This window comes from Acinonyx jubatus, chromosome B2, assembly GCF_027475565.1.
Source record: "Acinonyx jubatus isolate Ajub_Pintada_27869175 chromosome B2, VMU_Ajub_asm_v1.0, whole genome shotgun sequence".
NCBI lineage: Eukaryota > Metazoa > Chordata > Mammalia > Carnivora > Felidae > Acinonyx > Acinonyx jubatus.
Window position 1 is genome coordinate 91546996 of NC_069385.1, and position 27844 is coordinate 91574839.

The 27844-nt window shown below is 32.8% G+C and overlaps 1 protein-coding gene across 1 annotated transcript in view; it reads left to right on the forward strand.

Moving 5' to 3' along the window:
• EYS (eyes shut homolog) overlaps positions 1-27844 on the forward strand; it is a 1591614-nt gene that overhangs the window by 61940 nt on the left and 1501830 nt on the right. The window contains exons 3-4 of the mRNA XM_053222617.1: positions 20875-21068; positions 22283-22413. Of these exons, the coding sequence (XP_053078592.1) occupies positions 20875-21068; positions 22283-22413 (325 nt within the window). The remainder of the gene's footprint in view (positions 1-20874; positions 21069-22282; positions 22414-27844) is intronic.

Below are 27844 nucleotides of genomic sequence, written 5' to 3' on the forward strand. Positions count from 1 at the left end.
CCTAAAAGAAAATTATTGCACTATACTATACATTCTAAATTTCTTGCATAGGATTAAAACAATTCTATATAAGAATATACAGTGAAAGAAAAAGTCTGACAATCCAATTTATATATTTATTCAAATAAGATTTGAAAGAGAGACAGAAACAGGATGATTTTAAAAGTAAACACAACAGAGCAAAAATAAACAAGTGGATTGCCTTAAACTGAAAAGTTTTTGCAAGGCAAGGGAAACATTTAGCAGAATGAAAAGACAACTGGTGGAAAGGGAGAAAATATTTTCAAACACTATATGTGATAAGGGGTTAATAGTTTAAAAATATAAAAGGAACTCGTATAACTCAAGAACACAAAAATCAAATCATTCCAATAAAAAATGAACAGAGGACTGAAATAAGCATTTTTTTCCAAAAAAAGATATACAATGAATAATATGTACACAAAAAAGTGTTCAACATCATTAATCATTAGGGAAGTGCAAACCAAACCACAATGAGGTAACAACTCAAGACTATTAAGATATCTATTACTTTAAGAAGAAAAGAAAAAAGAAAACGAAAAAAAGATAAAAAGCGGAGGTTAATGTGCTCAAATAAATGTGAGTGAAGAGAATTAACCTCCTTTCGAACAGGCATTTTACCACATTGTCTGTGATCTAGAGTAGGGCCATCTCATTTCTTCTATGTTATTTTAATATTTAAAAAATATAATTCATTTAACTATTTATTTACTTCCATACGGCATGGCCACTAAATGCAAGGTCACTATTGTATTTAATCTAGTAACCAGCCACAGAAATAGCTATTTATTTTAATGGAAAGAGAATAGTTAAAATAACAATAATAATAAAAGTAAAATAAACTTCTATTTGATTTATTAATAAATGTCTGTATTATAATCTCCAGTTTGTTTACATGTATTTGAGTTTTATGGGTAAATAAAACCACAAAATATCTTAAACCTCTGCCATCAATATTCTAGAAGGAAAATGTATAGTTGTAAAACCACCAAGTGCTCCAGTACCTGTTAAGATGACCAAACATATCCATGAACAGGCTTTAGTGAAGACTGAAAAAGCACTAAAAACGTGGTAACTACCCATCAACTATAAACATTTGCACATCAAATCCAGAATTGTATGGTAAGTAAAAGGTCTCTTAGCCTCTGTTCATTGTTCAAAATTCTTGCAGAAAAAGGAAAGTCACATGAGGAGAAATCAAAACAAATAAAATTTGGTTTAAACCCTTAGAAATCTTTTGTACCTCTAAAGAATTTGGATTAATAGTGAAGCTAATCTGTTATAAGGAGGAAAATTCTCCCCCCAAAATAAAGAAAAACAAAAACAATTAAATTACCTACTTAGTGTCTTTGCTTTCATGAGTCTATTGATTTTTGGCATCCCTTAATCATGAGTGAATTACTGATATCATTTTAATGTGCTTCCCAAAGATAAAACAAAGATCTATAGAGGATACAATTTGGAACCAGAAACCATATTTTGAAAATTTATCTGTTTTACTTAGGTTCATTTATGAAGTTTATTTAAAAGTTACTATGTATGTTGTCCTGACTGATTTCAGAGAACATATATAAACCTTGTAATCCAAGGTTCTTAAAATGTAACTTTTGCAGTCATTTTTCATATACAAAATAAGTGTTTTCCTACTCTTTTGAAAGAATAAGTAACACAGTCTTCAACATTACCTTTGTAATTAAAATATATTTATATAACTAAAGGTTGTGCAACTGACCATGGCAGTTGGTCAAGGAGAGTCTTGCAACTGAGTTACACCTTAATCACATTAGTTATTCAATTTTTATTGGTTATAAATATCTGAAATAATATTCTCAGACATAGAGACATCAAAGAAGAACAACAACCTCTAACTTTATTTATGCTTTCCCTTCTTGCGATGAATTTCATTTGAGCAGAAAATGTACAGTAAGAGAGTTTATGTGCCTTTAAAGTTGGAAAGGCAAAGAAAGTTTTCCTGTCCATTATTAATAAATAGCTTCAAGGTGTGACAGTATTTTAAATATAATATTTCTATCATCTTCAGACAGAGGTTAGAGATCTATTAGCTATGTACACACAAATTAATATTTAACCCATCATCTGAATACTATAGTATTTGAATATTTTTATGAAACACAATTCCAAAGCATTCATACACTTAAGGTATATGTCCCCAAAACTTCTCTTCTAAAAAATGTAATTGTGTCTTGAAAAAGAGATGGATTTGATGAAATGTAAAACAGAGACTTTTTATTAAACACAGAAAACAATATTTTTCAAGCACAAGAAGTTGGCAGCACTTATTTCTTTATTTTTTAAGTTTACTTAATTTTGAGAGAGAGAGAGAGAGAATGAGAGAGAGACTGCAAGCAGGGGAGGGGCAGAGAGGGGAAAAAGAGAATACCAAGCAGTCCGATGCAGTGCAGAGCCCAGTGTGGGGCTCCATCCCACAAACCATAAGATAATAACCTGAGCCAAAACCAAGAATTGGCACTTAACCAACTGAGCCACCCAGGCACCCCAACAGCAACTTACTTAATCTTGTATATTGAAAACACGTTTTGGTGGCCCAGAAAGAAGAGGGACATAAGTATTGGTTCTAAAAGCAGAGGGTGAAGAACATAGGAGAAATATTTATTTTCAATCAATGTATTTTTTGTGAAAAGTAAAACTAGGATGGAGAAAATAACAAGATAACTCACAGACCATCAGAAAAGTCTTAATAGCAGGGTTAGACCAGGAAAGAAGAGAAGAAGAATAGAAATAAAATTGCTGAGAGGGCATAATGAAAGGAGGGCAATGGATTGTTAATTTTCTCGCAAGTTAGTGAAAGGAATGATACACTCCACCAGGAAAGAGAAAAGTAAAAATTTCATATACAGGAAAGCATTTGCAGTCATTGACAGCTACCAGGATGCAAGTTTCATTTTAAAGTCGTTACACATTAGGAACATAGAAGGGGGTCCTCAGAAATCTGGGTTTAAATTTGGCTTTGAAATAGGAACTAAAGACAAGAAGCATATGAACCTAAAGGAAAAATAAACAAACTTAAAACTATGTAGAAAATTTAGAAATCTATGGGATTTGTTTATTCAACAGACATAAAACAAAAATTCTAGGGGATAAAATAAACCCTAAGCAATGCCACAAAGCGAAGATACTGGAAACCTAGACAAAGAGAGAAAATATATAGGTAAAGTTTCTAAGGAAAGTATTAATAGTGTCATTCTAAATGTAGTGATTGTGGTTGGAGGATAAGGATGCTTCCTATTATGTGGCTTGGCTGGGGCTGGGATGAATGTAACTGAGTCAGTGGAAGAAAGTATATTGTGAAGAGAATAGCAAAAGTCAGTGATTTATAACATGTGGTCCTGCATCAACAGCATCAGCATCACCTGGGAACTTGTTGGAAATGAAAATCCACAATTTTTGGTACCAAAAGCAGACCTACTGAATCTCAAGCTTTGGAAACAAGGTCCAACTATCTGTTTTAACCATCCCTCACGTGATTCTGAGCTTGGCTAACATTTGATTACTGATGACACAAAAAAACTCCTAGAAACAAGGAAGAACATCTTCCTGTCTATATAGTACAAGTTATTTTTTAACCAGTTATTTTCCCTTTGATTTTGTTCATGGCTTTAACTGTTTTTAAATGTAACTATTACATTTTAACTTCTTTAACTGTATTTTAAAACTGCATTTAATTTTTTGAATACAAGTTTCTCTCAAAGTAAAATTCCATATACCTACTATATAAAGAAATAAAATATTGTTAGTATCCTAGGAGCTCTCCTTTTATGCCTTCCAAATAACTATCTCCTACCCCCAACTCCCTAAGTAAAGATTGTCCTGAATTTTTACATTTTAGTTTTGTATTCCTTCATTTGATTTTCATATGAATGAAATTTTATAGTATGTTCTCTATTATGTTTAGACTTTTTTATTCATGTTATATTTGTGAGAATTTTTTTAAATTTTTTCAAATTCTAGTTATTAACATATAATATAATATTAGTTTCAGGAGTAGAATTTAATGGTTCATCACTTACATATAACATCCAGTGCTCATCACAAGAAGTGCTCTCCTTAATACCTATCACCCGCTTAGCACATTCCCTCACCCACCTCCCTTCCAGCAACCTTCAGACCTTCAGTTGTTTTCTATAGTGAAGAGTCTCATGGTTGGCTTCCCTCTCATTTTCTTTCTCTTCCCCTATGTTCATCTCCTTTGTTTCTTAAATTTCACATATGAGTGAAATCATATTGTATTTCCTTTCTCTAACTGACTTATTTCATTTAGCATAATACACTGGTCCCATTCACATCATTGCAAATGCCAAGATGTTATTCTCTTTGATGGCTGAGTGATATTCCATTGTGTATATATACACTACTTCGTCTTTATCCATTTATCAGTCAATGGACATTTGTGCTCTTTCCATAATTTGACTATTGTTGATAATGCTATAAACATCAGGGTGCATGTGTCCCTTCAATATGTATTTTTGTATTATTTGGGTAAATGTCTAGTAGTGTAATTGCTCGGTCATAGGGTAGTTCTATTTTTAACTTTGTGAGAAAGCTCAATAATGTTCTCCACAGTGACTGCACCAGTTTGCCTTCCCACCAACAGTGTAAGAGTTTTCCCCTTTCTCTTCATCTTCCCCAATATCCATTGCTTCCTGTGTTGTTAATTTTAGCCATTCTGACAGGTGTGAGGTGGTGTTTCATTGTGGTTTTGATTTGTATTTCCCTGATGATGATCGATGTTGAGCATCTTCCATGTGTCTGTTGACCATCTGGATGCCTTCTTTGGAAAAAGGTGTGTTTATGCCTTCTGTCCATTTCTTAAACGGATTATTTGTTTTTTGGGTCTTGAGTCTGATAAGTTCTTTATAGAGTTTGGATACTAACCTTTTATCAGATATGTGATTTGAAAATATATTCTTCCATTCCATAGGCTGTCTTTTAGTTTTGTTGATTTTTTTTTCTGTCCAGAAGCTTTTTATCTTGATGAGCTCCAAATAGTTCATTTTTTCTTTTGTTTCCCTTGCTCTGGAGACATGTCTAGTAAGAAGTTGCTACTGCAGTGTCATAAAGGTTACTGCCTGTGTTCTCCTCTAGGATTTGATGCTTTCCTGTCTCACATTTAAGTCTTTCATCCATTATGAATTTATTTTTGTGTATGATATAGAAAGAAGTCCTAAAAGACACCACCAAAAAATTGCTAGGACTTATACATGAATTCAGCAAAGTGGAGGATATAAAATCAATGTACAGATATCTGGGAGAGTTTAACCTTAGCTAAACACATAGCTGTGTACTGTTTGATTGTATGAATATATCAAAATTATATTTCTCTTCTAATGATGGACATCATTAGTCAGTTTTCAATTTGAGGCAAATATGAATGATGCTACTATAAGCTTTCCTGCACTTGTCTCTTGTTTGTTCTTTGTAAGGATATATATTATATATATAATATATATATATATATTATATATATATTATATATATAATATATATATCATCATCACACATCACTCTGTGTTCACCTACTTTTTTTCACATTCACTCTGGCAAGTATGTAACAGCATTTCATTTTGGTTTAATTTATATATATACATATATATATGTATATATATAATATACATATTATATATACACATATGTGTATATATATATACACATACTAATAATATTGAAAACTTTGAATTTTAATGGACATTTATTATCTTCCTTTGTGAAAGGTCTATTTAAGTCTCTTGCAATATACATATGGCAGGTGTTTGTGTAAAATATACACACTTATAACATAGGCATATACATATACATTATATATATTGATATAATTTTTCTTGAGTTGTTAGGAACTCATAATAGGCCCTATTTGCTGGTTATGGGTGTTAAACATATTTTGTCCCATTCTCTTACTTGGTTTTCACTTTCTAAATGGAAATATTGATATATTAATCATTTTGTATTTATCTCTGTTAACTTTAGTATATGTTTTTTAGTTTTCAGTATTTATTAGCATAGAATAATTAACTATTTTATTATATTTTAATCCCCTTGGTTAGAATTATCAAAAGATTGACTTTTTTTCTCTTTACAAAACACATCTTATGTTTTATCAGTCCATGAATTGTACATCTCTATGCTATGTTCCTTCTAGCAGCATCTCTGCTCCAGAGAAGGGTGGGTTCTGTGTTTTTTAACTCCTCTTTTGAGGTACCAACTCTTTTCATATGTGTCATATGATTTTTTTTTCACTTTCACTGAGAAATGTCTGTTTATCTGGTGTTGGATATTGAAGTACTTTCGTCCAGAGATTGGGTAGATCCCTGTTCTAATCTTTAAGGCTTTGATTAAACATGAAAATGAAATTAGATTTATAGAGGCTTTACTCACCTACTTAATTGGAGATACAGTAATTGTAACCTTGAGACAGATAATTTTAGTATTAATAGTAGATCTTTCCATTTTTTTTGTTAATATCAATTGTTGCTGTTGCTCAGAAGTAGTTCTCTAATTGCAAATGCAGTTTTCTCTACTGGAAAAATTTTTATTTATTAGATGAAAACTTTGGAAGATGAATAGTACATAGTCTCATGTATCCTGAGCTAAAATTGCACATTGCGATATGTGACTTATGATCTTTTTGTCAATGCATGACTAAAATTAAATATGGATTTCACCACACTTTCTCATACTCCAGCTCAGTGATCTAAGAGCCTTCTTGATTTCAGCCTACTGCTGCTTCAAGTTTAAGGATGTGAATGGATTTATTGTAGGGGCCAGATCTGTTTGTTTCTATGTGCCTTTTATTTTTTTTTGTCCTAAGCATGATTCACAAGACTTTGGGTACTACTCTAAATGCAGTTTTGCATTTTGTGTTTCTTGCAGACATTCCTCAAAGTTTCTTATTAATGATGTAAGAATGATGTATGTGCATTGAGCTATAGCTTTCATGTGCCTAAATATCTTACCCACAATGACCATTTTAGTCAAGTCAGGGTGCTATCACAAAAATATCACTGGTTGGGTGGCTTACACACAATAAAAATTCATTTATAACAGTTCTGCAGACTGGAAGTCCAAGATCAGGGTATCACTGTAGTTAAATTCCAGTTAAGGCCCTCTTCCAGGATACAGACTGCTGACGTCTTATCCCCACATAGTTGAGAGCAGAGAGTGAAAAAAGCTTCCTTGTGACTTTTTTAAGGATATTAATCCCATTCATAAGGGTTCTACCCTTCTAATGTTATTTAATCCTATATTTAAATTACGTCTGAAAGGCCCTACCTCCTAATACAATCACATGAGGTGTAGGGTTTCAACATATAAATTTGGGGGAGACACAAACATCCATTCTATAAAAATGGGTTAATGACAATGTCTATTTCACAAAATTGCTAGGTTAATACTAATAAAGTGCTTTAAAAACTATTTTTATGCAAACGTAAAAGCAAAAAATAGTCCCTCTCCTGCATCTACATATAGTCTACAGCTGCTTTTATGATACAATACTAGAGTTCAAGAGACCCTATGGCCCACAAGTTGTAAAATAATTACTATCTAGCTCTTTATAGAAAAAAATCACTGCAGATCTTTGCTGTAAAGGAAAATTTTAGGTATTCAGATCTTTGTAATAGTTTGTAGGCTCAACCCTGCTGATATGACTGGAAGAGCAGAGCAGTGAGAGCCACACATTAGGAAGTTAACAAAGTTGGTATTTTTAACTGTTAAAATATCTTACCATGCATAATTGAAACTGAATTAATAACATGAGAGTAAGAGTACTCAAATGATGTTTGTTGAGGTGTGCATAAAATGAATAACCTAAAAGTATTTTTTATCTATCAGAAATACCCAAATATAAAACTTTCATACAATTAGTTTTAGCATAGATGAATGTTAAGTATTTGCATTAAATATTCTTTCTTATTTTGAATCAATTATTCATCTTAACAAAGTCTTAAAACTATAATCAAACATGGGTCAACAAGATAGCTATTTGTTCTCATTTGCTTGCATGTGCTGCTTATTTCACTTTTCTAGTCCTTGAAAAGTGTTTCTAGCAACCATTTCTTTCTCTTCCCATAAGAATGAAAAGCAAATTACTCTTCCATTGGGTGATGCCTTTGTGTGGCCTATCCTTCAAGTACAATAGCTTCATTTTTACATGAAAGTACACTGAAATGAATTCACATGAATAAAATATCCAACTAGCTTACTACATTATTTTACACAGAATTGCTTTGGAAATTTTTGACACTTCATTAAAGGATTGACCCAAAGAACTTACTGAAGTCATAATAAAACATTGATGATCTTCCATTCATTGTTTTTGTGTTGGTTTTTTTTTTTTGCTTTTTTTTGTTTTGTTTTGTTTTGTTTTGTTTTTTATGGACACATGCACCCTTTTAGGATAGCAGAGTTAGTTTGTTGTATAGAAACCCATTATGATTTCCATTAAAATAAAAGTTACTTAGCTAATTTAAGAGATTTTCTGCTTAAGAATTTTAGTTTAAAGTATTTGGCCCATGTGTAAATGGTTGTGTTACTTTTATTTATTTTTGGATATAAAAACAATAATCATTGATACTTGGATTTTAATATTGCATTTTGTCAATATTCATGACAACCATTTCATACTGATCTTTTCTCCTCAAACCTCCACCCCTTCCATTATACTCCATTGATATCATCCTTTCACATTTCAACGAATATTAAAATCAATCAGAAAAAGACCTTGAGGCTCTGCATGCACACCTCCTATCAACTTAATTCTTTACCTATCTAACTCAGTCTCTCTTCTTATATATTGGTGCCTTCCACCACAGCTAATCCCTCTTCCTGTTGACAGAATCCCATATTTCTGTCTACCCTACTCAAATACATTAGTCCAGAAACCACCCTCTTTCTTGTCTCGATTCTCAAACATCCTTCCCTAAACAGTTCAACCCATCTTTACACAAACATGCTCCACAAACTCCAAAGAGCTCCTTAGTTTCTACTTCATGTTACTGTTCTTCATAAAATAAAACTTAAGAGATATTTAGACAAGTATTTCATAAATTTTGGTTTAGATATTAATCATTTGGTGATTTTGGTAAAATCAGATATTCTTTCGATAGCTCTGGAATGGAGTCTGATATTCTGCATTTCTAATGAGATTTCAGGTGAAATTCTGGATACTACTGGGTCAGAGACTACTCCACTTTGATTTTTTTTAATGTTTATTTTATTTGAGAGAGAGAGAGAGAGAGAGAGAGCAAGTGGGGAAAGGGCAGAGAGAGGGAGACACAGAATCCAAAGCACTCTCCAGGCTCTGAGCTATCAGCGCAGAACCTGATGTGGGGCCCAAACACACCAACCATGAAATCATGACCTGAGCCGAAGTTAGAAGATTAACCGACTGAACCAACCAGATGCCCTTATTTTTATTTATTTATTTATATATTCATTCATTCATTCATTCATTCATTCATTCATTATTTATTTATTTATTATTTATTTATTTTAATGTAAGACTACTCCACTTTCAACACCCAGGAGTTATATACATCCTTATTCTCTCTTGAACCCATGTAAGTAAATGTTTATCCCCACCACTCCACAAAAACATCTCTATCAATGGCAGTTTAAATCCCCTTTGCTAAACCTAATTGTTAACTAATTCAATCTAATCCTTCATCTTACCTTAGCCTTAGCAGCATTTGACATACTTTCTTTTTCTGAAATTTTTTTTCACTCAACCTCTTACATACTACATACTCTCTTGTTTATCAGCTGCTTCCTTACTCTTTGGTTGTTCCTTCTAAATCCCTTTTCAGAATGCTCTTCTATATCTATAATTTCTACTGTATATTGACATGCACCAAAGAATTAAACTTCAAAGCTCTCTTTTGTATCCACATTTATTCCCCCAGTGATCGCATCCAGTCCCTAGGATTTGAATATTATTTATATGATAGAGAATCTCAACTTAAATCTTCAGTTTAGACTTCATTCCCAAAGTCCATATCACTATGGACTTTGTGATCACTGCCTATAAAGACATCTTCATTTGTAAGTGTAATAGCTATCTCAAAATCAACATGTTTAAAACTGAATTCCAATTTCTTCTCCTAAGTCCTGTTTTCTCCTCTCAGAAAAAAATCAGTCAGCCAGCCAACCAACTGACTACCTCATTTTCTGGTTGCTCACATCAAAAACAAACAAACAAAAAACAAAACAAAAAAAACAAAAAGAAACAACAAAAAAACATTGAGTTATCCTTATCTTTTCTTTCTCTTTTAAATCCATCAGCAAATCTAACAGTCTTTATCTCCAGCATATATTTAGAATCTGATCCTCCTCACCTTCTTCTTCATTAGCATCTTAATCCATGTCCCATAATTCTATGTCTGGAATATTGCAGTAGTCTAAAACCTGGTCTCTTCTCTCCATTTTTCTTCTTGGCCATCAACAATCTACTTTCAAGCAATCTTTTAAAAATGTGAGAGTATGCCAAACATCAGCCCAAAATGCTCCATTGTCTTTCCATAAAATTTAACATAAAAGGGACAAAAGCCTAAGTTTCTGAAATAGCTCATTTCACCCTCCTTCTGACCTTCTTTTTCGTAACTTACCTCCTTTTGTATCCCCTTGTTGATCAGTCCTTTAGCTTTGTTTCTGCTTTTGAACAGCGTAGCATACTCTCAACTCAGAGTCTTCACACTTGCTGTTGTCTCTGCCTAAGTGTTCTTTGTTCATTTATTCATTCATGCATTCATTCAACAAATATATATGGGAAGTCTTGTGGGGCAACTGTGTTCTATTTGCTTATGAAAGGTCATTTAACAAAACAGACAAAATTAGCTACCTGTGTGGACCTTAGTTTGAATGTAGACAATAAATCATAAATATAACTAATCCTTGTAATATATATTATTTTAGAAGGTATTATGTACTTTAAAAAAATGAAAAATACATCAAGGTGAGGGGAGTTGGGTGTTGAAATTATTCTTTTGCAAGAAAGCTGTAAGACTCATTTCTTTCTCTCCATAGGTCTCAGTTATTCCCCTTATTATTGAGGTTTTCCTTGACCACCCTGTACAAAGTAGCCTTACCCTCCAGAACTCCTTGTTGGAAATACACTGCAACTTTTTTCTCCATTTATCACCAATATCACCATTTACCACCATTAAACATATTATGTATTTATTCACTTATCTTTTACATCTACTCTATTTCTGTGTAAACTCATGACTTCATGCAATCAAAATCTGTTTCTGTGTTACTATATTACTTGAAACAAAGTAAATATTGGTAAACATAACATTAATCTAAATTACTGGATCAGAGTAGTGTTTTACTTCATATCTGTGGGAAATAATATTTTTTTAAGTGAGAAAAGTCTGAAAGCTTGATTAATTTGGGAGTCTAAGTATGTATGTTTATATCCCTTTCCATTACACATTCCATTAAAATGAACAACCATGGCATTGCTGGGGAATACATTGGGGACCATTATCAAACTTATTTTCAGGAATTCTGGGAAAATTGTAAGGCAATTGTATTATATAGGTTAAAAAACCAAGACAGAAAAAAACATGGCTTGAAACATTTCACTATAAAATACTTTGGCAGTCGAAAGAGCAGTTCTTCCTATTTTGAAATCTTGGAGAGATTCCAAGCTTAGAGTCAAACTTGTAAGAATGGGTCACTAGGCAATCTTCAGGAACATTAATTTAAAAACTCCAGTAGGAAGAATTGGGATAACTACTTTAGAAAAGATCTTAGTGCAGACGAGGAAGCTAGATAGAAAATCAAAGAAAATACAGAGATGGGCTAATCTTCTGTAAAGTGGACTTAGATGAGAAGAAAGAAAGTTAAAAAAAAGGAATAGCTCTCAGAAGTGAGCATTCTAACAAAGGAAAATCCTAAAGTAAGCACAGATAATGGTAATGATAATCAGAGATTTATGGAACTTAAGGCTGCTAAAAGACGTGAGGAAATCTCATCCTGGGAAGATCAGGTGTCACTATTTCCACCTAGCTGCCCATCGTAAACCTCCCTTACGATCAGAACACTGAAATCCTATACAACAGTCTACATTCACTAACATTTAGAGGAGAAATTGTAAATTCAACAAAGATAAGGACTATTTTATTTGCTTGTAAAGTCAGTTAGTAGACAAAATTACCTACCTGACTGAAGCTTATATTTGAATGGAGGTGATAAATTATTGACAAAGCTGTACTAATTAAGGGAAAAAATAAGTATTTTTGGGAGCATCCAAAAGGATACTTTGACAATTATTAATAATTTCAGGTTTCTTAAAAACTAAATCCATGATCACTAATTTAAAAATCGCAGGCCTAAAAAAGAGCATGTATAATAATTAGTGTTTGTGTTTAAAGATATAGTTGAGGGCTTCTTCCAAAGCAGAAAGCAAACAATAAAACATGGAAAAAAAACCAAGAGGAAATGTGCATCATAGAAGATGGCTATAGATATGCCAGGCTTTATGTGATAGAAATTCCAGAAGGAAGCAACAAAATCAAAGAGGGGAGGAATTAATAAAATATAAAAATAGTAAATAAAAGAGTAAAATAAAAAAAAGAAGGAATCTGAAGAAAGACTGGAGTAGATTGAAATGGTCAAGACAGTATTAAGTAGGAAAAATAAAGACACTCTAAAACACATGTTGGTGAAAATGTTAAAATTCCTAAGAAATTCAAGAAGGGCTCAACCAATAACCCAACCCTAAAAAATAACAAAACAACAGGGAATTTACAAAAATAATCAGATTAGCATCAAACTTCTTTATGAGCTGCACAAAATGGCAGAGTTAAAAAAAATAAGCTACATCTTTCTTATCTACTGAGCTCTAAACCCAAATTATGGTCATCATTTAATTTTATACACAGATGAACTGTGTTCAAGCATGAAGGCCAAGCAAATAACATCCTAGGCATGCTAAAAATCAGAAACATTGTGACCTACCCAAATAACATGAAAAGATTATTGAGGATGTATATCAGCAAGACAAACATACAAACAAAACGTCCGAGAAGATGTTAGGTTCAAGAGAAGAAGTAAACAAAATCACCAGTAGTTAAAATGGTACATTTTTCTTTAGGTTTATTTGTTTATTTTGAGAGAGACAGAGACAGTGAGAGTGGAGGAGGGGCAGGGAGGGAGGGAGAGAATCCCAAGCAGGCTTCAAGATGTCAGTACAGAGCATGATGTAGGGCTCGAACCCACAAAACTGAGATCATGACCTGAGCTGAAACCAAGAGTTGGACAATTAACTGACTGAGCCATTCAGGCACCCTACAATGATATATTTTTAGTTGTGACTGCATGTTGTTTAAGCCTCAAGTGAGGACTTTGGAGTCCACCTGTATAATCAATATAAGTAAAGGAAATTACTTAATTTTGATAGTATGTATCCCACCATAGTTGGTTTTAAGAGATCCAACAATATCACACATAATCATGAGATATATTCAAATGTTGTAAAGATTTGGGATAAGTGACCTAGTGATCCAAATATAACCCAATCTCTCTATTTCCCTGCTTTTCCTTTACATAAATACTCCAACATGGTAATGCTCTTTCTCAAGCACTTCTTGAATAGTTGTGACCAAACACTTTCAACTCATTACAGGCTCATCGCCATTTTAAAATTGATAATATACAGATAAATTTATTCTCTGCCAGAAAAATTCTAATTTTAGTTCCAAACAAAGGAACTACTGCTTTCTGTGCACTAATTTTCTTTATTTCTTTTTTTTAATGTTTGTTTATTTTTGAAAAAGAGAGAGAGAGAGAGAGACAGAGCACGAGTGGGGGAGGGGCAGAGAGAGAGGGAGACATGGAATCCGAAGCAGGCTGTCAGTGCAGAGCCGATGTGGTGCTCGAATCCACAAACCATGAGATCATGACCTGAGCCAAAGTTGGATGCTTAGCCAACTGAGCCACCCAGGCACCCATGTACACTAATTTTCTTAACACTTACAATAAATGATTGTATTTTTGAGTACCTAAATGGGAAGGATAGAAAGATAACATCATACATGCGTACAATACATAGATATATACATCAATTGACTGATAGGAATATGTCAGTTGATATGATCAGGAAATTTTTATCTCTCTCCCTCACTGTTACTCCAATATTCTTTTGCAAGATGCGTGTTCAAAAGAGAAAAATAACCTTTCGTAGCAGATATTTAATATTCTTTAATGCAGAATAAATACAAAATATGTGAACATTTTTTTAATTTTAAAGAATGGTAAATTAAAAAGAAATATATATGATGAGCTAAAAAACACTTTGATACATTAGATGCCAAATGCATATCAGTCACAATGAAAGCATTTGTTGTTTCTGCCCCACACTTTGAAAAGAGAAAGTATTTCAGGTTAATTGGGTAAAAAATGCCACTTTGTTGTCTGCAGCTTGCATTTTCATGTATGTTTATTTTTCATTAGAAATGAATTGTAATTTTTATATTTTAAACTTTATTGAAATGAAACTAACAAACCTATTTTATTTTTTAAGAACTTTGAAGAATCTGGGGCGCCTGGGTGGCTCAGTCGGTTAAGTGTCTGACTTCAGCTCAGGTCATGATCTCATGGCTTGTGATTTCCAGCCCTGCATTGGGCTCTGTGCTGACAGCTCAGGGCCTGGAACCTCTTAAAATTCTGTGTCTTTCTCTCTCTGTCTCTGCCCCTCCCCTGCTCACACTCCATCTTTTTCTGTCTCTCAAAAATAAATAAACATTAAAAAAATTAAAAAAAGAACTCTGAAGAATCTGAACTATTGATGTTAACTTTAAATTATTTCCTTTCTCTATGATAACATTTTTTGAGCTATTTAAGTGCTTATTTTTAAATTCAGGTTCCTGAATTGTTCCTACCAAATAGGCTATGTTTTTTTAGATATATTATATTATGCTTCCCTAAAGTTTTTGCATGATTTACTTGTGCTTTATGTAGCTGCTCATATAAAACATAACAAAACAAAATGTAGCTTTGTATGCAAATTCAGCTGGCAGTGAACATGTGCCTTAGCATTTTAATAAGTCTAAAATGGAAAGGTATGTCACCTACCTATGCATTTACCCTTCGATAATTCTTTTTACATTGAACAAAGTTTTTTTTGTGCCCTGTATTTTGATATAATGTGGTTTATTTTCACATAGTGACTTACATAAACACTTTAATAAAATGAAGAAATAGAAACAACCCATATTCTAAGCCACACCAAATCCATACCCATAAATAACCATACTTCATTTTCATTCTTCATATTGGTCCCTAATATTTCCCATACATACATTCTCACATTTGTGTTTGCAAATATTCCCTAGTACATCTATTTTATGTATTTTTTGCCAAAACCAGTAAGTAGCAACTGAAACATTCTACTAATTTTGTTATTTTCTTAAAAAATTTTTTTTGTTTATTTTTGAGAGAGAGGGAGAGACAGAGCACAAACAGGAGTGGGCAGAGAGAGAGGGAGACACAGAATCCGATGCAGGCTCCAGGCTCTGAACTCTCAGCACAGAGCCCGACGCAGGGCTCGAACCCACAAACCATGAAATCATGACCTGAGCCGAAGTCAGATGCTTAACTGACTGAGTCACCAAGTACCCCTAATTTTGGTATTTTCCAACCACCTCTGTTATAGCTGTTGAATAAGTATGCATTCAAGTTCCTTTTAAGCTATATTAGGTGATATCTTATAATGGGGATTGTTATATTTTCAGCCTTTCACATTTCTTCACTGCTCTCCACTCATAAATCAAAATTTATACCATAAATTTTAAGTTCTTGTTGTGGCAGAACCCAATTTGGTAAAATGTTTTGTAATAGTCATATTAGGCTGAGTTATATTGAATTAGCTAATACACCTTATCAATGTTTTTCTTATTCACATGAAGGCCATTGAATGTCTGGTGCCTCTGCAGGGCAGACCATTTCCAAGTAGCAACTCAGAAATCCAGATATACCATTAGAACATGTGACTTTCATGTGGTGAGTGCAAGAAAAGTGAGAGACGGAAGAATATATATTAGTACTCAAAGACTTTGACTTGGTCTAGACACCCAGAATTTTTAAAAAGGAAACATTGGCTAGAACATATATGGGTGTCTATGAAGTTCAGGTAGTCTTTTGCATAACTGGAAGCTTTACTGTCTCTGCCACAGTGTTCCAAAAACCAATATGGTTGTCACCGTGAGATATCAGCTTACCTGGTTGCTGGCTCCTTCTTTACTATTTGGTGGATCATTTCAGGCCACTATGATTCTTTGCCACTAACCCATGCTACTTTGTATCAAGTTTGTACAAAAATCTCTTTTTAATTTCCTATAACAATGCTAAATCCACACTATCACTGCACAATATGGCATTATTAAGAGGATAATAAAAAGGAGTTAAGTCAGGAAATTTTTACTTAGACATTAGATAAGTTGACCTCTGAATTCACATCATGGAGAACATTTAGACTAGCTCATACAAAGACCCAGTTGACCCTGAGGTTAGGACCTAGTGTTAGTGGACCACTTATATTCCTCCTCAACGAGAGTGCCCTAATATATCTCCTTTATTAGAGTCCTAGGCCTTAAGTTTCTGAGGCCAAGAGAAGAACCTCTTTTCATCTTTATGAATCTTCAATTCTCTTTAGCAGTGCTAATCTTCTGTGATGAATGACAATTCCAACATCCATTCTTTTCTGAGAAATCATCTCCCTTACTCATAATCTACTTTGCACAAAACTTCCATTAAGCCCAGTATATCAGGTCACAGTAAAGAGTAAATTTCTCTTAATCTTGCCATTCTTTCTTGAATAATACTACATGTCAAGCTTCATAAATACAATTCAATTAATGTTTAGGAAATCACAGTTTGGTCTGCAATTTTAATAACTTGGAAGAAACCACATATCCATTAATAGAACAATAACAATGATAGAGGAACTACAATCACATATAATTTATTATTCTTTATAAATGTTTTTTTAATTACCCATGCAATATATTTCTTATATTCTTAACAAATTACTTTCTATATGCTATGTCATATGCTATGACATTATTACAAAACTAAACTCTAGAGTTTTGATAACAATTTTATAGAAGAACACATTTGGAATATAATGACTGAAGGGGAGCTCTTAGACATGGTGCTAAAATCACAATCCATAAAAAAAGTATAAATAAATAAACTGGAATTCACCAGAATTATTTTTTAACTAGAAATTCCCTGTTAAAAGGATGAAAACATATGTAAAAGATTGGAAAACTGCATAAATGACAAAAGATTCATATTTAGATTAAATAATTTTGTTTGTAGAAGAAGCCAAGTAAATAATTATTTTTGTGTCTTTTTTGTATTCCACATATAATGTTGGACTACTTAATGTTGTACTAGAGTTTCACTATTAGATTAATGGTAAAAATCAATTGGTATTTGAATCTTCTACTTTTTTTTTTGAACTAATCTAGTGTGGTGAAAGAGCAAAGAATTATAATAGGATTAGGTGGAATGCACAAAATTTTATTATTAATTTGTCATTAATTAACTAATTATGTGATGTGTGCAAAGTTGCTTAACCCCTAGAAAAATTAGTTTAACTTAAAACAAAATTAAAATCTACACTGGATAATTATGGCCCTTTATAAATCCAAAATTTGTTTTAAGGAATTTATAAAAAAAAAATACACATATATGTGCAATGGAAATACCAAGAATTACAATCATATAATGTAGTATCATTCATAAAATATCCTACCATGATGCTAACATCTATGTCTTAAATATAATTAAATATTATTCCCTATTTTTAATTATGGAGTAGAATAATATGATGTTAATATATAAAAACATCGAGAAATACACATTCATTTCTTTTTTTGATCAAAATAATTATTCATGTACTGATTTCCTGAAATTAGAGGTTGCTTTATTTTATTTATTTATTTATTTATTTATTTATTTATTTATAATGTTTATTTTTGAGACAGAGAGAGACAGAGCGTAAACGGGGTAGGGTCAGAGACGGAGGGAGACACAGAATCTGAAGCAGGCTCCAGGCTCTGAGCACAGGCTTTGAGCCTCAGCCCAGAGCCTGATGAGGCTTGAACTCACGGACCATGAGATCATGACCTGAGCTGAAGTCGGATGCTTAACCGAATGAACCACCCAGGCACCCCGAGGTTGCTTTATTTTAATATAATAATGTCAGTGGTGTGGTCATTCAACATTTTATACTGCCTTTATGTTGTTGTTTTTAAAATTTAACACACAATCCAAACCTCAAATGAATTAACAGCATATCATCTAAGTGGGTTTTTTTGTCTTGTATACTGTTGCTAATTTTTCATACTAAATACTTCTTGATGTTCCTGTTCACAAAACAATGAATGGGTTTGATGTAAAGACTGTATTTCTAATGAAAATGTTACATACTTGTTAGCTTTGACATATACAGAGAATTGGTTAACAAAGTTTATGAACTTGGAATACAAATACTTTTAAAACGTTCTGTAGATAATTTCTGGAGGTCAATTTGCCTTTTTTAGCAGAAAGTCAGATATTGTCCCATTCATCTCTAACATGTGTGGATTGCCCAAAGCCCTGTTCAAGCAAACAAGAATGAAAGAGTAAGTTATGTTATTGAAATCTAGGAATTAACAAATAAGGCAAGAATTGTCAGGCCACTACTGTAGTTACTTTTTATTGCCACAATGATGTGCCTAATGAAAACCTATTGAATACAATCTCACAAAACCTTCTCAACTCTGCAGTAAAACACCTAGTGATCCAGGTCTTACAAAAACTACAGCAGAACTCCGAGGCTTGGCCCTTAATAGCATCACTTTATTAATTCTATTCACATGATTTTATCAGTGTGGGGACAAGAGGGAGGCAAGTGACTTGCCCAGGGCACAAACTTCAAGGAGGCACTCATTCTGTCATTGCATCAAGTACCAAACGCGCACTTGCTCACCTCTGGTGCTGGTAGACAATATATAAACAAATGAAGATACCCATAAAATAAGTTTCAATAAATTTGAAAGAATTAACATGCATAATTTTATGAATTTTAAATTCATAGATTTAAATTCAGAATTTAAAATCCATAGAAACAAAAATTAGATTAGTGGGTGCAAAGACATTGAGGAAAAGGCAACTGAAGGTTATTAATAGTCATAGGGTTTTTTGGGGGGTGATGGAAATATTCTGGAATTATATAGTGGTGATGGTTGCACAACATTAGAAATAAATTTTTTAAAACCCTCTGATTTGTACTCATTAAAATAACTAAGTGGGGAAAAATAAGATTCAGGCAATATATGCTTACCAATCTTAACAGAATTAACTTAGAAATCAGCAACAGAAACTGTTGGGAAATTTGCAAATATTTGGATATTGAACAAATTTCTAAAGTAACCTAGTCAAAGAAGAAATTACACATGCACACACACTGTATTAAAATTTATTAAATATAGCTAAAACAATGCTGATAGGAAATTTATAGTTCTAAATTTCTACATTAAAAAAGAAAACTGTCTCAAATCAATATTCTCAGTTTCTACCTTAAAAAAAAAAAAACAGAGCAAGAAGACAAACTGAACCAGAAGCACACAAAAGAAAGGGAACAGTAAGATTAGAGCAAAAATCACTAAAACATGAGAGAAAAATCAGTGAAACTAAACACTGATATTTGTGAAACACAAAATGAATATATCTTCAGTTGGAGTGAATAAGAAAAAAATAAGAGAAAGCACAAATCAACAAAACCAAGTGTTTGAATTGAGGACATTATTAATGACATTCGAAGTTAAAAATATAAAGAAACACTATGAACACCATAATACCAACGAATTAGACTACTTAACATAAACAGACAAATTCTAGAGAGACAGATTACTAAAATTGTATCAAGAAGAAATAGAAAACCTATATAGACCTAGCAAATATGGAAAGGATTAATAGTAGTCCTTACAAACTTTCACACACAAAAAAGTTACACATATATTTACCATATACCTCAGGAAGAAATTTGTTTAGGAGATGTGAAAAATACATATCCACCCAAATACTTGTGCCTCAATTCATTATTCATAAAAGTTAGTTGCTAAGGGAGTAGATGTTAAAAGTTCTCATTACAAGAAAATTTTGTAACTCTATGGGTAATGATGAATGTTAATTAGACTTAAGTGGTGATCATCTCGCAATATTTACATATATTGAATCATTATGTTGTAAACTTAAAACTAATATAATTTTATATGTCTGTTATATCTCAATAAATGTTAAAAAGTGGAAACAACCCAAATGTTTACCAACTGATGAATGAATAAACAAAAGGTATATATTGTCAATTACTTTTTATCTATAAAAAATAACAAAATATTGGTACATGATATAACATTACAAATCCTCAAAAACTTTATCCCCAGCAAAAGAGGTCAATCATAAGAGACAACATATTTTACCATTTCATTTATTTGAAATGCACTGAAAAGCAAATCTATAGAGACAGAAAGATTAATGGTTGTCTGTGGCTGGAGTTGGGAACAAAGAGTAATAATAAAATAACTCTTATTTGGGTAATCAAAATATGCTAAAACTAGATTGTGCTGATGGTCAAATATCTCTACACATTTGCAAAAGTTATTTTGCAATGTGTAAATTATCTGCAATGGGTATGTTTTATGACACATAAATTATGCCATGATACATCTTTTTTTTTTTATAATGAACTCTGAGGACATTCTTTATAATGAGTTTTGCTACATTTTATGCTTATATTTTCTTTGTGTGTCTGTGTGATCTTTTAAGGTCCATACTGTGAGAAGTCAATGAAATGTTATATTTCTCAGTCTTGTTGGAAAGGAGAAATTTGCCAAAACAAAAGCTCTGCTTACATTTGTGAATACCCAGAAGGATTTTTCAATCAAAACCATGAAACTGATGTCCGTGAGTGTCCCTCAATACCATGTCAGAATGGTACTAACTGTGTTCATATTGCAAATGTAAGTCTGAATTTAGCAAGAGAGTGATATAGATGATAGATAGATATGTATACAGATAGGTAGATATAGATATATCGTGTATATATATATATATATATATATAATGGTAAATATATAGTAAATATAATGGTATATATATATATATATTTACAAAAGTACAAATATAATTAAAGTTGCATTAACATTATAAATTTCAAACTCGGGAATATCAGAAAAGATACTTCATTTGTTGATTTACATTTTTTTTCCTATTTTAAGTAAAAAATGAACAAACAAACAATAAAACATTTAAAAAACAATCTTTAGGGGCACCTGGGTGGCTCAGTGGCTTAAAGAATCTGACTCTTGATTTTGGTTCAGGTCATGATCTTACAGTGGTGAGATCCAGCCCCATTCACACTCAGTGCTGAGCATTGAGCCTGCTTAAGATTGTCTCTCTCTCCCTTTGCCCTTCTCCTCACTCACGCTCTCTCGCTCTCTCTCTCTCTTAAATTAAGTAACTAAACATTTTTTAAAAATGTAATGTAATGTAATGTAATAATGTAATTTTGTAAACATTTCATTTTTTGTTATTCCTTTTTAATATTTTGTATATTTGATATTTTTATATTTTAACATTTTAATAAATAAGACTAGGAAATAATGTAATAATTTCCACAATTCACTTTTTATTTTTATAAGATCCATATTGAATTTGTATTATGATTTCATATTAATATCTTCAAAGCATCCTAACTCACATGTCTGGTGGTTGCTACTGGCTGGCTGTCAACTGGGCCCTCTACTGGAGCTATCAATCCAGAACCCTAAATGTAACTTCTCTGTAAGGCCTAGGTTTCCTCGCAGCTGTGAGCATTCCTCACAGCTCTGGGTGCCAAGAGCAAGCATCCTAAGATAATTAGACAGACATTATCTGGCCTTTTCAACATAGCCTTGAAAATGAAAGAGCATCACAGCTTGCTTACCTACAAGGAGGAGAAAGTGATAGTTTCTAATTCTCAGTTTAAGGAATGTTACATTCAAGTGGTAGGAAAAGTGTATGAGATGGGATACACTGTTGTGACATTTTAGAAAATATAATCTTTCATGTTGTTCCACAGAGAACTTCTGTATGCTTATGAAAATAGCTTCTATGTCTCTCCAGATAAGAATCATTTCATTTTCTTTGAAATATCCAAAAACTTTTATAAGAAATACTTTCCGATCTTTCCTAGGACACCATGTACATCTGTTCACCAATATTTACAGGCAAGCTTTGTAAGAGACAACTTCAAACACCACAGGAGTCATTTCCTTGCAAGGATAATACCACATGTACAAAATTTGAGAAAGATTATCGTTGCAGGTATGATTAATTACTTTCTTATTTTTTGAACAAAATATATGGGTTTTAAAGCCATGTGAACAAAAATAAAACAATGTTCTATTTTAAGCTTAAATTGTATTTAATGGCATCTAATATTCTTTTTCAAGTAGAAGTAGAAATATTTTAATTGGGGTTTTATGAATTGTTTGTTTTAAATACATACTTGAGATATTCTCAGGCATAATTTGGTCAACAGTTATAAAACATATATTTGTTTTATAACAGATATTTAGAATAACTGAATAGTATTTGAAGGTGTATAAAAAAGAGATAACTACAAGTATATAGTAGATATACACAGACAGTGTTGTTATTATATTTTAGAAGTATAGAGTAAACCATCTCTCCCTTTAATTTGCAGACCTCGGCTGATAGTTTTTAGTTAGGGTCTTTAGGCAGGATTTGGGGAAATAGTGCTTTATTTAAATAAGAATTTGCTAAAAATTACCCATTTGTAAATGACAGAAGTGACGTAGTTATCCGGGCTTAGAATTTTAGTCCATTTCAAATAGCTTTATGGATACTTTCTCACACCATTAGGAAGTACAATTTGTACTGTTCACACTTGCTTGACTTTTATCTGGCTGCTTAAAGTAAGTTCTGTTGGGCATTACCGAAGGGCAATAAACAGCCTCAAAATTTTAGAATATTCATAAAAGCAGAAAATTATAAGCTATGATACAGGAAAGCCTTAAACACACTGAAAGAAAACAATATGCATACACATTACAGATGTACAAAGGACAGAATTTTCATCAATTTCAAAAGGAATCTAAATGCAAAGTTGAAAAAACATACTAAGCTTTTAAAATGTGACATTTTCAAAAGAAAGTGAAGAGAAGCTTCTTCATTATATCAATATCTTAGAAGATCTAACCAGTCCACACAAATTTGTATATGCATTCAATCATATATTAATTTATCAATAAATTCAATTTTTATTCTTTTAAAAATATTGACTTTTTAATTTATAATTTCTAGCTCTGAGCCTTATAGTGCAAGTATATTTGTAAAGATACTTAGAAAAATGATCATTTAAAAGAATGGGTAGTGTTTTATAAATATGGGTAAATACACACTCACATATATAATATTGATTATATTTTTTATTAAGTGTGATGATATTATTGGCCCTTATTTTTAGCATTATTGTGGTTGTGTAGAAGGCTTTGTCTTAAATTTCATCATCAACAGGAAAGCTAGATAGCATTGTTGCCAACTCTGAATTGATTGTTCTATTATTAATTAATTGACTTAATTTTAAAATGATGGAGTTTGGTCTTGAATGCTTTGTTAAACATGTGCTAAATAGGATGAACACTGTAGAAATTCGAGTTAGGTTTCCCTGAGATGGATGAAACATGTCACGTGGGTAGGCTAGTTGTAACAACTTTGAAGCAAACTTACTCATGAAATTAATGTGAGCCCCACGATATGTGTTCTCGTTGCTGAAATTACCACATTCTTCAAGAATTGGCAAAAATTGTGCTTATCTCCAATCTACTTAAATAAAAACATGGTCCCCTTCTTTGGTTAAATAAGACTCTTTTTTAATGGAAGGTAAACTATAAGGAAAGTGAAGAGGAGTGTAAAAACAACTGCTTCAACAAGACACAAATAACAAGTCTAATTTGAATGATGAGTGAAAACCTAAGCCTCAGAAATAAGTAGGAGTGTGATACAGATGTGGCACACAAGACCTGAATTTCCAGTACCCAGATTCCCACACCCTAAACTCACACTGATAGTCAAACACATTTCTACCTCTGACTCAAAGAAACGATAAAGACATAATCAATATAAATTAATAAAGCATGAAGTTGAAACAATGACAAAAAATAGTCTTGGAGCCTTTTTTTCTAGTCCAAAGGAGATTAAGGGAATGATTGAAAATAATAAGAAAAATGAAAGCGCTGCAACTAAAATACCTTTAAATAAAAAAAAAAACAATTTATCCATGCATAGCTATCTTAAAAGTTATTTTTCCCCTAGATTAATGATTTTCACACTTTGGCTGTAACACATTTTAGCTGCATTAGAATCTCCTAAAGGGCTCTTTAAAACACAAACAGCTATTTCCCACCCCTAGAGTTTCTAATTCAATAAATCTGGGATGGGGAATGCAAATGTGCATTTTTAACAGATTCTCAAGTGATGCTGCAACTGCTGTTCTGGAGACCATACTTTAAGAATTACTGGTTAAGAGGAGCTGAGCTCAGACAGCGTTAATGCTGAAAACCCTCCTTATTTCTTTCCCTCCTACATCCATACACCTCAACCCAAGCGTTTTCTCTGTATTCTGAATTTGGGAGAAAAAAAATGTGGTGTTGGGAAGGAGTGAAGTGAAGTGAGGGGAATAGAATAGTGATGATGGTATCAGTTTCTCTGTTTAGGCATATGGACTAGATCTGAATTCCTATGATTAGATGAGAGAGGAACTGAAACAAAATGACCCCCTTGAGAAAGAGAGTAAACCGTTAGTTATAAGAATTTATTTGGTATCTAGTGACCACAAGTAACACGGTGTCAGAAAGGAGTCAATTTTTACTTGTGTCTCTAAACTACCATTTCTCTCAACACCTAGACTATTGAAACCTTTAGATGTCTATGAATTTGGTATAAAAAAGTCATTTTTAAGAGCAATAAGTAGCAGTAGTGAAGCATCATAAATAGCATTGCTGGGAGCAAGTGGCGTACAAGTGGACCCTAGTGGAAAATGGAAAATGGATAATTGATGCCTTAGAGTAATCAGACAGGTAGAACTTTGGTGATTTTCTGACATGACTGAGGAATATTTTAGCCAGGGAATCAATACATTGGTTAAAATTTTTTAAATCAAGTGCAGTTTGGGAGATACAGTGATTGCTGAAAATGAAAGAAATTATTTAGAAGAATGCTTGAAAAGGTTGTCTGAATATTCAAAGGAAACCAGCTGTGGTTCACTCAGAATAATCCAGAAGAGTTGAATGAAAAGAATAAAGGATTTGAGAAGGGCTAAAGGAAAACAGCAACGTGTGATGGATCATCCCGAATTTAGGAACAGTGTGGAGCTGTTTCCCTTCCACACTGCTGAAAGGAAAGCTAAGAATGCAGTTAATAGAAACCAGGGAGAGAACTGTAGCTGTAGTGTAGAACATTCTGACATGAACTATGAACTTATGTAAACACAGTTACTGACAACCTACAGTCTGTCAGTGTGGGAGCAGAGGAAATGAATAGCTGACCTTATTCTCCTCTCACCTCTGACTTTCTACTAGTATAGCACATTAGTAGAACCTGGCAGAAGTCACAGGTCAGCATTCTGAAATACAGTAGAGGATGGATGAGGATGAAAAGAAAGCATCTTGGAAGAAACTGTTCAGTACTGTCCAAAGCAATGTACAAGAGGTTAAGATAATGAATTGCAAGTTATAAGACATTAGAGAGGATTATGCTGAGGGAAATAGGAGAGATAGGTGTCTTTGGAGGGGGTGAAAAAAGGATCAGATCTCAGAGACTATGATAGGTTGGATGTCTCCCTATCTGTGGCTCCTGAGAAGCAGATCCTTGATGTATCCTCTAAGAGGAAGCAGTGACTCTTAATGTAATTACACTATGATGATGTAAGAAGGCTGCACACTGAGTTTTAATGGCTGTCAAATACACAAAGACCCAGAAGCTACACAAGGGTTTGACCAGAAGAGTGGTGTAACCTTTAGAGTCGGCACTGGCTAGACAATGAGGTCATCCATAGTGAATGTTTTGGTAAGGAGATCTTTTCCCATTTCCAGCATTAGGACGTGACACAGAAATGGGAGACCAGAAACCAGAGAATTTTCTCTACCATCATTGCTCTCTCTTTACAAAGGTGAAAGAAGTGGGTTTTTTTTAACCCTTTTTTTGTTTGTTTAGACACAGGAAAGCAAACTTGTTTTAAAGTAAATTTGACACTTTTTTGCACTTTGATACCTTAAATAACCATTTGGCAGAAAGTCTACAAAACAGAATCTCCTGCTGGAGATTTTAAAAGAATGTAAAACGTCAAACTCTATAGTGACATCAAAAAACTGTCTTGAACAGTGTAGCTGAGCTACTGGATGCCATCTGACAGCCATCAGGAAATCCAGCAAGTGGACACAGCCAAAATATACATAAGTGTAAGGCTGAGAGGATTTTTAAAAAGCCAGAATCAGTCTCACTCTGCATAAAGTCAAGACTACTTACAAATTATTTGATTACATGGACCAGTAAATCTGGTATCAGTTTAATGTATTTGAATTGGGATTTTGTTATTTATAACAAAATTTTTAAAGCAGTACATTGGTAGTCTATGTACATCAAATTTAATTCAATCACATATTTTAAATATGTTATTTTAAATCACATATTTTAAATCCTTTGTAGTATTCATCATCCTATTTTTCACCTTATTATTAATTATCTTCTGAAAGATGACAAAATGTTCCTACAATATGGTTGACTACGTCATAGACTATAATTTTGAATTTCTATGAAAGTCTTATTCTCCTGTGCCATACTCAAGGGAATAACTGTGTTTTAATCATTTTTGTATCTTTGGAACCTTTTACTATGTAACACATAGAATATTTTCTAAAAAGCTTATTTAATTCATTATTTAATTTGTTTATAATAAATGTTTTGTATTTCACTGAGATGGAAAGTCTTACCTCTAGATGTGAAATGAAATGAGTCATTCATTCATTAATTTCATAACTATTTATTTAGTACCTCCTTTTCCTTAAACTTTCTTATTGTAATAGAAACTTTTCTGCAGCAGTAGGAAAAAAAGAAAGGAAAAACGGGCAAAATGCCCTTATCTTAATAAACTTACATTCTAGGAGGGAGATACTGTTTTAAAGAATCACTCTGACTCCCTTTTATAGAATAGACTATGGCTGTATGATCCCAAGGGAAGAAGCAGGGAGAACAGCTAGGATGCTACTGTGATAATACAGCCTAGAGATAGTGATGACTGGGATTGCTACTAAGGTGACATGTGATGATGGCAATTAACGATCACATGTGGAATATATTTCCTTTTTTTAATGTTTACTTTAATTTTGAGAAAGAGAGAGAGAGAGAGAGGCAGAGTGTGAGAAGGGGCAGAGAGAGAAAGGGAGACACAGAATCCGAAGCAGGCTCCAGGCTCAGAGCTGTCAGCACAGATCCCAATGTGGGGCTCAAACTCACCAACCAAGAGATCATGACCTGAGCCAAAATGGGCGCTTAACAGACTGAGCCACCCAGGCGCCCCTGGAATATATTTCTAAAGAAGATTCAGTGTTTTTCTGAAGGACTGGCTAAAAAAGAGGTCATGGGTTACTCTCAGGTTATTCACTCCATTGAAAGATTAGAAATAGAATTTTCTAAAATGTGGATATCTGGAAGAAGAGAAGTATGGTTGAGAGGC